Genomic DNA, 14,959 nt, shown 5'->3' on the forward strand with positions numbered 1-14,959 from the left:
TTTTTCAGTCCTTTCATTTGTAAACAATCTTGGTGCTTAACTCCACTTTCCTTCTTTGTCATTACCTCTTTAGCTAAATTTTTAGCAGAATGTGATTGCAGTATATACTTGTTTTATTTTTGATATTGATTTCAGGTTACACTTCACAAAGGTATACTGATTTAAACTTCTACCAGTAATGGACAAGAGAGCTGGCTTGCTCACTTTCTTGCAAAAACAGAATTTGTCTCATGTTCTCATTTTTGTCATTCTGTGGCTTAAAAATGACGGCTCATTTTTATTCCATTTACATTTCTTTGATTTTTAGTGAGAGGTAATATCCGTCCATACTTATTGCTTACTTATGTGTCTTTATATTTGTACACTTGGGATATTTCTCTTTGGGGCATTCTTTTTTTCTCATTGACTTATAAGAACTCTTTGTATAATAAGGATATTTTCCCTTTGCTTGTCAGAAATATCACAAATGTATTTTTCCTAGATCTGCTATGTATCTTTTAACCACATTTGATTTCTTTTGCTGTAAAGATCTCAGTTCTTATGTAGTCAAAATCTTTAGTCTTTTATAATTTCTTATATTCATGATATATTTAGAGCAGTTTCCCCACCCCAAGATTAGAAAAATATTTACCCACATATCTTAGTTCTTTTATGTTTTCATTTACATTTCTCATCCATCTGGACTTAATTTTTGTGTAAGATTATACTGGTATTTGATGTTTGGACACTTCAGAGGATCTAGATACCTATTCACAGCTCTTCAAACAAAACAATATTGTAAAGCCTCCCTTTCTTGCTATCCATTCTATTGGACTTGGAACTGGAGCTCTTTAGTAGAGATTTTGGCTCATACTTTTCTTCAAGCAGAGAGATAATTTGTTTTTCAAGTCTTGCCTCCTTTTTTCTGTTCCTGCTGGGCAGTGTAAACAGAAATCCTGTTTATGACGACAAAGCACTTTTAGGCAGAGATGGCACACTAAGGATTTGGCGGCTGTGATCTGTCAGGAGAGAAATCATTGATTTATAGTCTGTAGCTACACAGGTGAAGTAAGAAATGAGGGTTGTGTATCCAGTCTTCCTTCCTAGTGTAGATGAATGGTCTGTGTAGCTGCTGGTCATTAACCATGCTAGCGGGTAGTTCTTATTTTGATAGAAGAAGGAAGATTGCCTGAATGGGTGCACCTCAGATATGGACCGTATAAAAATCAGTTTGGGAACTTTGGAAACCTATGGATTCCTGGGACCTAATCTTTGAAGATCTTGATTTATTTGTTCAAAGTGAAGATGTGTTTTGTCGCTCAGTCATGTCTGACTCTTTTGCAAACCCCTGCAAAAGCCCGTCAGGCTCCTTCCTCTGTCCATGGGATTCTCCAGGCAAGAATACTGGAGTGGGTTGCCATTTCCTTCTCCTTCTCCAGGGAATCTTTCCCACATGTGTCTCCTGTACTCATGCACTGACAGGCAGATTCTTTACCACAAAGCCACCTGGGAAGCCCAAAGTGGAAATAAAAATTCAGTATTTCTTTTTCCCTAAAAAACAAAAAACAAAACAAACAAAAACAACCCTCACAGATATTTTTCATGTGGCTCAAATTTGATTTAGGTACTTTCATCATCTCATCACTTATTTTTGATCTTGTGGCTTTACGTTGGGGATCTGATCTGCAGGTAATTCAGGTTTGTTTGCTTATTTCCAATGGCCATGTTTAAAAGTCATTAGGCTGCATCATTTTTCTTGTCTAAATTTCAGATTCAAATGCTAGAGAAGTTTAATTTTATTGATCAACATTCTACACAGTTTTAATAGATTACAGCCAATACAGGCTGAAATTTCTTTTTATGGTTAGTAGACATTTTTTTTTTTCAAGTCTTGAAATCTAACAGTAATGTTGGTGAATATTTTAGCATATATTGCCCCCTAAATATTCTTTTCTCGTTTTACTTGGTTGATAATTGTCAAAGAGATAGAAAATCTTTTGTATTTTAAGGCAATTTGGGGTTAATTATTAATCCAAGTAATACATTTCTTAATAAAAAGGACATAAAACAACAAAGGTCATTCTTTAGTGTTATATGAAGATATTAAATGTACTAAATTGCAATAAAGTCAAAGTTGACAGCATAAATGTTGAATGTTTTATCATCTTGAATGCATTTGCTTTGTGTTAGCCATGACGGGTGTGATGGCCTTGACTTATCACAAGTAGTTCACAGACAAACTTCTGGTGCTACCAATTGTGGTTGGATTTTTTTTTCTAAAGAATCTTGCTCCTATGGTGAGATTTCCTCCTTTTTTTCATGTTCTTGTCACTTTTTAAAGCTTATTTATTTTGTTCCATTGATCTATATTTCTGTCTTTGTGCCAGTACCATACTGCCAGAAGGAAAAACATCAATACAGTATACTAACTAACGCATGTATATGGAATTTAGAAAGATGGTAACAATAACCTGGTGTACGAGACAGCAAAAGAGACACTGATGTATAGAACAGTCTTATGGACTCTATGGGAGAGGGAGAGGGTGGGAAGATTTGGGAGAATGACATTGAAACATGTAAAATATCATGTAAGAAACAAGTTGCCAGTCCAGGTTTGATGCACGATACTGGATGCTTGGGGCTAGTGCACTGGGACGACCCAGAGGGATGGTATGCGGAGGGAGGAGGGAGGAGGGTTCAGGATGGGGAACGCATGTATACCTGTGGCGGATTCATTTTGATATTTGGCAAAACTAATACAATTATGTAAAGTTTAAAAATAAAATAAAATTTAAAAAAAATAAAGCTTATTTATTTGTAATTAGAGGATAATTGCTTTACTGTATTGTGTTGGTTTCTGCCATATATCAACATGAATCAGCCATAGGTATACATATGTTCCCTCCCTCTTGAACCTCCCTTCCTCAAATTTCTTTTATGCTTGATCTTTCTGAGACTTCAGTTGACTCTCTTGGCCCTTCTTTAAAACAAGGAATATCTTTGGTTTAATGTTATACCCTCGTGTGAGCAAAAAAAGGTTCACCAATTGCTTTACATGTGGATTTTTACTTCATTTCTATAAAGGGAAATACACCATTTTGTTTTATTGTGGCTGATTCCATGTGTTTGATACTACAAGGAATGAAAAGAAACACCAAAATCAGTGGCTGTAACATTGCCGTCTAAGGCTTCTGTGGATTCCTGGTGGCCCTAGTGGTAAAGAATCCACTTGCCAATGTAGGAGACACAGAGACCTGAGTGTGATCCCTGGGAAGACGCCCTGGAGTAGGCCATGACAGCTCACTCCAGTATTCTTGCCCGTAAAATGCCACGGACAGAGGAACCTGGAGGGCTATAGTGCATGGGATCGCAGAATTGGACATGACTGAACAGCAACCTAACCCTGGAAAACACTGAGAATCTAGAGGCTTTTGTCCTCTTTTTGCCTGAGGAGCAATCTTCATCTTTTCCTGTCACTCCTATTGACTGTCACGCTCCATCTCCTTCCTCTGTTGAAGGAGAGAGAAGTAACTGAGACAGACTGGGAAGAAGGAGACGGGAAGCAGGAAGAAAAGAAAACCAGCATCTTATCGTCTCTCTACTTTATTCTTAGCTTTTTGTATGGTATTATCATATTCAGTCCAAGTAATTATCCTGTGAAATAGCCATTGATTTTACAGAGGAGAAAATTAGGATTTAGAGAAGTTCATAAGTAGTGGAGCTGAGATTAAACTCCGGTATCCCTGACTCCAGGACCTGCTCTTTGTGCTGAGCCACCTGGAGGAGACCTTGGAAGAGACCTCGTTCAGCCTCTTCATCTCTTATCTGAGTAGATTCATAATGTGTATGTTGTTGTTGTTGTCACCCCGTTGTGTCCAGCTCTTTGCGACCCCACAGACTATAGCATGACAGCCCTCTCTGTCCCTCACCTTCTCCTGAAGTTTACCCAAGTTCATATCCATTGCATCGGTGATGCCATCTGGCCTTCTCATCCTCTGATGGCCTCTTCTCCTTCTACCTCCCATCTTTCCCAGCATGAGGGACTGATGTATGTGTTCAGTTCAGTTCACTTCAGTCGCTCAGTCATGTCCAACTCTTTGCGAACCCATGAATCGCAGCATGCCAGGCCTCCCTGTCCATCACCAACTCTCAGAGTTCACTCAGACTCACATCCATTGAGTCGGTGATGCCATCTAGCCATCTCATCCTCTGTCGTCCCCTTCTCCTGCCCCCAATCTCTCCCAGCATCAGAGTCTTTTCCAATGAGTCAACTCTTCACATGAAGTGGCCAAAGTACTGGAGTTTCAGCTTTAGCATCATTCCTTCCAAAGAATACCCAGGACTGATCTCCTTTAGACTATACTGTTCATCAAAAGCACATCTGTCAATGACTGTGATAAACATTAGACATATTATCTAATCTGATGTTCACGTTACAAGGCACAGAGAGGTTAAGTAACTTGTTTAAGTCATTACAGAGTAAATCATATACAGTCTGGATGTCAGCTTGAGGTGATCTGACTCCAGAGTCCATTTTTATACTGTACAGTATGTGTACTATGCCTCGATGTTTTTCTCCTACCTGAAGAAACTGAAATTGACAAAGGTTAAGTGACGTTCCCAAGGTCATCAGCTCTTTGGTGGCAGAATAGAGTCCAGTCTCTGTTTTCCAAGGGCAAGTTGTTAGCTCCTTCCTCTGTTATGCGGTGGGTATCATCTGATCGGAAATGGAATAAAATAAAAACCGAATCAAAATGTAGCTGGAGTGCTTTGCTGCACCTGATTCTGTACCCCTCAGAGTTCAGCCGTGTACATTACATTCTCATGAATTGCTAGGGAGTATGTTCCTCTGTGGGGAATCAGATGTAGAAGTGGTTTTATGAGCCATAGCTATTAAAAATGCACACATCCACACATTATTTCCTTTTTATATTCATGAACACTGACAATAATAAATCAAAAAAGGGCTTTTTTGATAGTTCACTTTACAAATTGCTTTAAATTCTAGTTAAAGTTATTCATTGCATGAGATTATTTTTTAAAATTTCTATATTGTCAAGAGCAACATGTCAAAATGTGATGAAAATAGTTCTTTTCTCAGAAACACTGGAAACACCTCGGAGTTTAAGCAAGTTTCCAGTGTAATGTGTATAATAAATCATCTGTCTCTGTTTTAAAATTGTCAGCAACAAATGGAAACTGTAGCACTTAGCAAAGGATCAAGTACTGAAATAAAAATAATCTTACCTTTTTAATGATCACATGACTTTCCATAAATCAAAGCTGTTTTCGGGAAGAGATTAGTTGTTATCTTTATTGGATGAGCAGTCATGGATGTTGGCCTTTGATAAGCGGGACCTAGGGTGTGATTTGGGCGTCTTCTTAGATTCCTTTAATGTTTCCTGGGTGCCTGGAGAGCATGTGGGGAATGGTGTGTAGCATTATGGGGGAAAGAGAAATACAGATGATGCTGGAGACTTTGCTCTTGCCCCTCACAGAGGTTAATAGCTACATGAAATCAAATTTGTTGTTGTTGTTATTTAGTTACTGAGTCATGTTCAACTTTTTCACAACCCTATGGACTGTAGCCTGCCAGGCTCCTGTGTCCATGGGATTTTCCTGGCAAGAATACTGGAGTCGGTAGTCATTTCCTCCTCCAGAGGACCTTCCAGACCCAGTGATCAAACCTGCATCTCCCACGTTGGCAGGCAGATTCTTTGCTGCTGAGCCACCTGGGAAGCCCTTCAAGTCAAATAGAGTATTCTTAATCTCATACTCCTCCTTTTTTCACTGTGTTCTCTCTTACACCCAGGCTGTGTGCTTTAGTTTGATCCTGCAGTAGTGATGAGAAACAGTCACTCATCCATGCTTGAGAGAGAACGATGCAGGGACACTTCGCCTGTCACCTGTGCCCAGAGCATGGCTTGTCCTGCCATGAGGAGCCTTCCAGGACCTACTCTTTCATGTCACACACACTAAAATAAGGCACACGCACACACAAAGATAAATGACAAAGACATAAAAAGCCCGGTGTCAATGCACAAGAGGTAAAAAAAAAAAAGGGCAAGTCTGAGAAAATCCCAGCTGCGTGTATACCTTTTCCCTTTGCCAAGGATGCAGTAGTAGTTGGGCAGGAAACCATACTCCAAAGACTTGTGCCACAGTGAGCATGGATTTGTGCATATCATTTAACCCCCTGAAACTCCATATCTTCAGGGATAAGAGGTCAAGACTGATACTATTTAGTGGGCACTGGGGAACCTTTTTCTCTTTTCTCTGCATAAATGCAGCCTGGTTCTACTGGCTTTGTTTATCATTCTGCTTGCTGCTCCCCTAGGAGGAATGAGCTGGATACAATGATTATGTGTGCAAAGGCTGTAAATAACGAGATGGTACCCTTCGGCCATGCAATAGAATTTATGTAAATAGGGTCCTCTTAAAACACTCACCTGCCAAACTTCAGACCTAAACATCTTGGGCAAAAGTAGGTATACTGAGGTATTTAGAATGTGTCTGCACACTGTGTGAGGAACTAGTCTTTTTACTTGTCAACTCTTGCTTTTTTATGCCATCTCCACCCCAACCTCATTATTAGATAGTGCTGTGCTAAAGGATTTTTGTGTTTTCCCAGTTGAACCCTACCCTTAAAAGAGAAGGATGTACTATTGTTAATGTCATTCTGAAGAGAATATTACTAGCTCTAAAGCCACATAAAAAAATATTTCAAGTAATCATCGTAGTAAGAGTCTCCTGGGATGGCTTTTTAGTGGGGATAGCGCTTAAAGTTCTGTAAATCAATTTTAAAAGACCAATTTCTTTATAATAATTACATTATATGTATACATTATGTGATTATATGATATTATATATATGTGTATGTATATATGTATATTTATAATCCTTTGTTCTTATTATGCTAAGGGGCAATAATGGGTTGGTTCTAAGAGATACATCTACAGGGCGACATGGCCACAAATGTTTAGTTACTCATGTCCCCACGCATTTATTACCTCTAGAGAGAAAGTAATTTGCAGCTCTTGTGTACATTTACACTGGACAATGAATATGCAGTAGAATATTTTTTGAAATTGATGTCTTAGAGACTGCAGGATAGAGGGCAAATCATTTTCTTCTATTCTCTTTGCTCTCCTTTCCTCTTAAAAAGCTTTCCTTTATAGAAAATAGCTATTGTGCATAAAATGTAGCTAGTTATAAGTACCTGCTGTGTGCAAAGTGAAATTCAGCTAAAACAAATACTGAAAGTAACCACAGAGAGAACAACACCAGAAGTACTAAGTCACTTCTACACACTTGGTGGGATTGTATAGTGTGATTTTATGTATGGAAGCATCAATTAGTATTTTTTTAAAGAGTATTGGAGTCATCCTTTGCCTTCTGTAGTCAACCACGAGTCATTACAGTCATTATAGTACTTAGGAGCAGTTCAACCCTTGGAATAGGCAGGAATGGCTAAATCATATGTGTGTGAAATAGAAGGTGATATCCATATTGGTAAAAATCAATATTCTTTACATTTGTTTGATGTTTGTGACAGCCCTCAAAATAGCATACTCATGTGGTTTAAGTCCCCTAGTGACATCACACATAAAATAAGGCATGTTTCTATTAACACCTCTGTTTTCTTTCTATTAGGGTGTGCTGGAGAGTTTCCTGGGCACCGCTGTCTCTGGAGCCATCTTTTGCCTCTTTGCTGGTCAACCACTCACTATTTTGAGCAGCACAGGACCTGTTCTCGTTTTTGAGAGGCTTCTATTTAATTTCAGCAAGTATGTATATAGATATCAAATTATAAATTAGAGTTGTTGAGTTGTAGAACATTCACAGTCTAGATAGAGCACAGAATAGTGAACTGAAAGTTCCTCAGTCGCATCTGACTCTTTGCAACCCCATGGACCGTAGCCCACCAGGCTTCTCTGTCCATGGGATTCTACAGGCGAGAATACCGGAGTGGGTTGCCATTCCCTTCTCCAGAGGATCTTCGTGACCCAGGGATCAAACCCAGGTCTCCTGCATTGCAGGTGGATTCTTTACTGTCTGAGCCACCAAGGAAGCCTGCACAGAATAGTAGTTAAGTGGAATTTGGAAATTTTAGCATCTGGAGATTGAGAGGCCCTCAGAGATTAAGTCACCTGGCAGGTGCTAACATTTGATGCAGTGGAGGTCCCTCTGTCACATTGCTTCTCCTCCGCCCCCGTTCTTCTCTGCCTCATTGTCCTGCTTTGTGCCTCTGGAGGCTGACCCCGGTGGACCCCAGCATGCAGGCTCCTCTGCCCTCTGGCTTCCTGTTGGGTTTGGCTAAAGCAGAGCCTCAGGAGCACAGGAAGGCAGAGAGGTCAGGGCATGTCTGCTTCCCCCGCCACGCTTGGTCACTGCTCTCCCGGGCAGTCTGGCAGTGGCTTGTTCCATCCGGTGGCTCCCCCTACCCCACCCTGGTTCTGCCCTCATCAGGCTCTGGTGACTCTTCTTTCCTTAGCCTTTCTAAGCTGTTGTGGGGGTCGGGGGACGAGGGTAGAAATGGCTTCCTGACATCTCTAGTCCCTGAGAACCTTGCCATTTTTGTTACTCATTCCTCTGTAAATAGTTCACATCTTAAAAGTTTTCCTCAGAATTCCATCTGAGGTTGCCTTCTATTTCCTGCTATGATCGTATTGACACTAGAGAAGTGAAGTGACTTGTTCAAGGTGACATAGCTTGTCTGTGGAAGAGGCCGGGTGCTCCCGTGGCCCACTGCTCCTAAATCCCATTCCTGTGTTCTTAACTAATGATGGATTTCTAGAATCAACTGGGTAACAGCTAACATTTATTGAGTGCTTGGCCGTGTTCCAAGTATTGTCCTAAGTGCATTACATGTACTCCCTCATTTATTTCTTGTAGCAGTCCTGTGGAGTAGGGACTATATCCTGTTTTATCGATGAGAAAGCAGGCACAGAGTAGGTAATAAATTGCTGAAGGTTGCATCAACCAGTTGTTGCAGGGTGGGGATTTGAATCCCTGCTTTCTGACTCCAGAGCCTAAACCTCTTGTGGAATCACTAGACATTACTAATGGGCTTGGCAATTGTGGTACCAGTATTTTCTTTTAGAAATTGATGGATTATTTTAAGATGGAGAAAATTTAATTAACCAAATTATCTAAATAGCCACATTAGCCCACAAATGGCTTCAAAATCAAATTGGGAATTCCAGCTTCTTTCTAATGAACTTGATACCTCTGAGAGAGAACTGCCTTTACTGGCAGATCTCAGTACACAGATAGATTGCAGAACTTCATATGGCTTGCTAGCATTCCTTGTTGGAATTTCCATATACTTCTACCATTATACAGTTTTAGGATTTTAATGTTAGAAATGTTATTACCCACTTAATGCCTCGTAGACTTAAGGACTCAAATAGGAGGCTTTGAAATTGTGTGGGGACTTCCCTGGTGTTCCAGTGGTTAAGACTCTGCCTGCCAACACAGGGTACACGAGTTAGATCCATAGTCTAGGAAGATCCCACATGCCTTGGAGCCACTAAGCCCATGTGCCTGGAGCCTGTGCTCCACAACTGGAGAAGGCCCTTGCACAGCAACGAAGACACAGTGCAGTCATAAATAACTAATAAATAGATAAATGAAATCTTAAAAAATCAACTTAGAGGGATAAAAATTACTAAAAGAAAAAAAAAAGAAGCCATGTATGCTGTCAAAAGTGATCACGAGAGAGGAGGGAATGAGAATTTAAAATGAGGGTTTTGAAAACTGGGTTGAGGGCAAAAATTAAAGGTCTTCCAAGCATTTAAAGCTTCAGATTTTAACTAGAGTTATGTTCTCTGTAGATCATTACCAGAAATTCCTCCGTTATAATTCTCAGGAGACCATTGGAAAAAATTCTGCTCCTGTCAGTTTATAGAAAGAGTCAAACAGTTTTTATATGTTTAAGAAAACATCATGTGAGACAAGAAAGCCTTTGTGGAAAGATTAAACAAGCACATACTATAAACAGGGACAAATGTGCAACCTTTGCAGAAAGATTTATTGTATACAATGTGATCAGAGCCTTAATCTACAGAAAATGTTTGCACCCTGGTTTGCTTTAGATAATTGTAGAATCGAGATTATTTCCTTTTGCTAAGCAAGTTCCTTTCTCATTTTCCCTTCTGTTTCATCAAAATTGGAAACTTAAACATAGTTTCAAGTGATTTATTTGAAAATAGCAGTAAAGCAACAAGAAATATTTGAGAAACTGTACTTTAAATCCATCACCGAGTAACATATGACACTATGTGGCAAACCTTATTCTTTTATTCACAATGCTATATCATTTGCTTACATATGGTAACAGCAGTGCTGATATGTCTAGATACAGAGTATTTGTGTAGACCACTGTTTCTCAAAGTGTGTTTCATCATTTGCTAGTTGCATTAGATTCTCAATGAAAAAGAAAAATCTGTGATCCCAATAAGTCTAGGGAGTGCTGTACATTATTTATTATATCCCCCTATTGATAATTCACTTTACCCTTCAGTTTACTAAGGGATCTGAGAAATCCTTCAGTAAAGAAAGTATTTTACTATCTTTTGCCCAGGTTTTCCCCATCATATTTTACCTTCTTTATTTTTTTAAGAAATAGATAAATTCTTATTTTGTGAGTTTAATGGACTCAAACAGTAACTCCAAATAATCCACAGATTTATCTCTGACTTGGAATACAGGATTTAATATTTGGCTTATCAACTGGAAAACCATGAAAAGGCATATGAATGATATACTGTCGCTTTTTAAAATTAGTAACAATGAAAGAATAGCTCACAACTTTCCAAAACACACATAGTTTTGTTTCTCCAATTCTGCAGTCTCTTTTGAACTATTTTTACACACTGTATTTCAGTAATGAGCTTCACTCATGTCTCAATAGTAAAGAACTTGCCTGCCAGTGCAGGAGGCATGGGTTTGATCCCCAGGTCAGGAAGATCCCCCGGAGAAGGAAAAGGCAACCCATTCCAGTATTCTTGCCTGGGAAATCCCATGGACAGAGGAGGCTGGTGGGCTACAGTCCATTGAGTTGGAAAAGAGCTGGACATGATTTAGCAACTAAACGACAACAACAATCCCAATAATAGAGAATTGGATTCCTTTTCCTTTTCTTCTGGGAGAAATCTGAAGGGAGTTTAAGCAGTGTGGTCTAAGTCATATAGAAACTTCGTGATTAAAGTTGGATTTTATCCTGTTTGTCATTTGGTCATTTATTAATTTATTTCTTATATTATTTGAGCAGTTTACTTGTAGGCCTTCAAATTATTATTGTCTTCTATTAAGTACCTGGATTTATTCATTCAGTTTAGGGAGTTTATATTTGTCAGTGACTGATTTCTGAAACATGCTTCAAAGGTAAGTTCTTCGTTTTTCCTGTACCCTTGGGTTTCTGCTGCTCAAAACTATCGTGTAAATCTTTAGAAACATTGAGTTTTACCAAAAAAATGTACACTGATTTTGTCCTTCTAACGCACCATAGTTTCTTCAGTTTCTACTATCATTTCCTTTCTGTAGCTTATAACTTTTATAATTTAATTGCAATTTAAACTTGGCACCAAGGGGCCTGATAATCTTATTGGACGTTAACATTGCCTTTTATTGTAGTCATCACTGTTGATCGGCTTGTTTAAAATCACTGTTGATCGGCTTGTTTAAAGTTTCTCATCTTTTATTCCTCTTTCTTTTTGCTGCTGTAAACATATCACTTTCCTAATGGAGTGATTGGTATTAGTGAATTTATCTGGGTTATTCTTACAGAGACACTCTGGGAGTATTTAAGTATTTTAGAGGAGCTGGTTTGGGTATCCTGTTTAGGTCCTAAGATTCAAGTTTATACATGCATTTTCCCCCTTTGTACTCAAACTGATAGTGTTCCTGATCATTAGCTGATGACTAGATTATTTCTTATCCTGTCCTGTAAACATCAATTCTGTAAACAAGAATTAGCATTCTTAGAACACATTAAGGATTGTTCTAACTTTAATCTTGTTAGGAAAGCAAAACTAGGTAATTGTTTAAAACTTTAAGGAAAATGTCTGAAGTAATAAAACTGTTTCTAGGCTCTGACTCATTGTGTGATAATGTAAATTATAGTGTAAACTCCTAGAATTTAGCTTTTTCTAGAGTCTACTTATCTCAGAAAGACATGCATAGGATTCAACACTGGGGTTCCAGATGTGGAGGGAACTGTAAAGAAATGCCAAAGATGTCTTTAGAAAGATTTTGGGAAATCTGTAGAAGATAACTTTCTACCCAAGTGTTACTAATCTCCTGTTTTGGCAATGTATTCCAATGTGTGTGATTTGATAAGAAGGAAATAGAGGACAGTGACTTTAAGGCCCACTCGTGTGCTACGGCTTCCCTGGTAGCTCAGATGGTAAAGAATCCGCCTGCAATGCAGGAGACCCAAAGTTAATCCCTGGGTCAGGGAGATCCCCTGGAGCAGGAAATGGCAACTCATTCTAGTATTCTTGCCTGGAGAATTCCATGGACAGAGAAGCCTGATGGGCTACAGTCCATGGGGTCGCAAAGAGTCAGACACGACTGAGCAACTAACACATACACACACACACACACCACACACTGAATATAAATTGTACAGGAAGAACCATGCTGTAATTTTTAAAAGGACCTGTCCAGTAGTACAGAGAATTGGTTTCTGGTCCAGCTCTGCCGTGAAAGCCTTGACATTGGATAAATGGCTTAGTTTCTATTGGCCTTGGTATCTTCATCCATAAAGTGAGGCACATATGACCACTTGGTGATTAATCAGGATTCTCCAGAGAAACAGAACCAATACGATGTGTATATTCATCTATAAGAGATTTATCATAACTAATTGGCTCACACAGTTCTAGAGGCTGGCAAGTGCAAAACCTGCAAGGTGGCCTAGCAACCTGAAGACCCAGGAGAACGTAGGTTCCAGATCCAAGGCCTTCTGCTGGAGAACTAGGTAGTGCCTATGTTATCGATCAAGTCCAAAGGCAGGCTGTCTGCTGGACAGTCCTCTCTTGCTTGAGGGAAGCTGGCCTTTTTGTTCTTTTCAGTTGAAGAACTGACTGGATGCAGCACACTCTCATTATGGAAGGCAGCCTGCTTTACTCAGGTTTATCGATTTAAATGTTAACCTTACCCAAACCACCCTTAAACACCCAGAATAATGTATGACCCAATACCTGAGTACCTCATGGCCTAGTCCAGTTGACATATGAAATCAAGCAACTTTTAATTCTAATATTCAGTAGAAGTTTTGGTTGGTCATCACTTGGGTACCAGTGATAGCTCATAAACCAGTTCAGTAACTTTCTGACATTACAACTTTCAAGTTGTAGCCTGCAGGAATAGCTTTATTGGAACCCTTTTACGCACCAGACATTGTGTTAGGAAGAGAATTTGAATTTTTATTCTAAGAGCAGTGCAAAGCCACCAAAAGACTTTAAACTAGGACATTTGATTTACATTTGAAAAGGTTATTTTGGCTGTGATGTGGAAAACAGCTTTGAGCAGGGCAAGCATCGATATTAGTAAGGAGGTTCTTACAAGAATCAGGGAAAGGCTTCTTGGTGGCCTAGACTAGGCTGTTGGGAATGGACATGTTGACAAGATGTCTTTGGGAAAGCATTAAAATATGTGGCTGTCAGTTATCAGAAACTCACTGTATAAAGGGAAAGCCATAGAGCTTTAAGCATGCATGATCCTTGATTTATTTTTTCTCATACAAGAAATGTGATTACCAATATGTTTTTTCATTGCAAATGATGATAAAAACAACTATTTTAATGCACTGTCCACATAATTGTAAAATAATGAGTGTGAAATGGTAAAATACCAACATTTGACCCATGTTTTCCAAAATATGAATCTTGAACTAATTCACTTGTAAGAAGTGTAAAGGGTATTGAAAAATGGCCTACTTAAATGGAGGCATCGTATTCTTTTTTTAAATATTGAATCACTTGTTTATTTTTACTTTTTAATTGGAAGACAGTTGCTTTACAGTGTTGTGTTGTTTTCTGCTGTACAACAGTGGGAATCAGTCATAATTATTTATATATTATATATATATATATATATGTCCTCTCCCTCTTGAGCTCCCTCCCTGCTCCCATCCCACTCCTCTAGGTCATCACAGAGCACCAGGCTGGGTTCCTTGTGTATATAGCAGCTTCCAATTAGTTATCTATTTTATACCTGATAGTATATATATGTCAATATTACTTTCTCAATTTGTCCTACCCTCTTCTTCCCCAGCTGTGTCCATAAATCCATTCTCTACTTCTGCTTCTCTATTCCTTCCCTGCAAATTGGTTCATTGGTACTATTTTTCTAGATTCCCAATATATCCATTAATATGTGATATTTTTTTTCTCTTTCTGATTTACTTTACTCTGTATAAGAGGCTCTAGGTTCGTCCACCTCAGTACAGCTGACTCAAATTCATTTGATCCCATCTCCCTGTATTGGTGACACTCAGTTCACAAGGGGCATTGCATGGAGTTCATGCCACATGTCTCCTTGAGCACTGTTTTTCGTCTTCCTGACCTGACCCTCCCTGGTCTATCTCAAAAGTTCTTGCTTTTCCTTAAATACTTTTAGTTTTTTCTGCAAGATTATCTATCCCCACCACCTCGCCGAGCCCAAATTAGTCCCACTTCTGTGACACTCTGTGGGAACTTTAGGTATCACTTAGTATTTTGCGGTGTGATTGTTTATCAGTTTGTCTTTCTCAGTAGACTTTGATGACTTGAGGAAGACAGAATACTTTCTTAGTGTCTTCCTTAACCAGAAGGCTCCCAAAACATTTATTGAACATATGCTAGGTACCAGTGTTACGCTTTCAAACTGTTTATTTTTTCTACATAGAGATCATCATTTTGAATGAGAAGATTGAGTGAGGGGATAGAGAAAGATATTTCATGCAGGCATAAATGACAAGAAAGTGGGGGTC

The 14,959-nt window shown here is 39.0% G+C and overlaps 1 protein-coding gene across 4 annotated transcripts in view; it reads left to right on the forward strand.

Annotated features, from left to right (window-relative positions):
• Positions 1 to 14,959, forward strand: part of SLC4A4 (solute carrier family 4 member 4) — a 363,818-nt gene that overhangs the window by 272,619 nt on the left and 76,240 nt on the right. For all 4 annotated transcript variants that reach the window (XM_070791561.1, XM_070791562.1, XM_019962896.2 and 1 more), the window contains exon 13: positions 7,633 to 7,766. In XM_070791561.1, coding sequence (XP_070647662.1) covers positions 7,633 to 7,766 — 134 coding nt within the window. The remainder of the gene's footprint in view (positions 1 to 7,632; positions 7,767 to 14,959) is intronic.

The sequence above is a fragment of the Bos indicus genome, chromosome 6, assembly GCF_029378745.1.
Source record: "Bos indicus isolate NIAB-ARS_2022 breed Sahiwal x Tharparkar chromosome 6, NIAB-ARS_B.indTharparkar_mat_pri_1.0, whole genome shotgun sequence".
NCBI lineage: Eukaryota > Metazoa > Chordata > Mammalia > Artiodactyla > Bovidae > Bos > Bos indicus.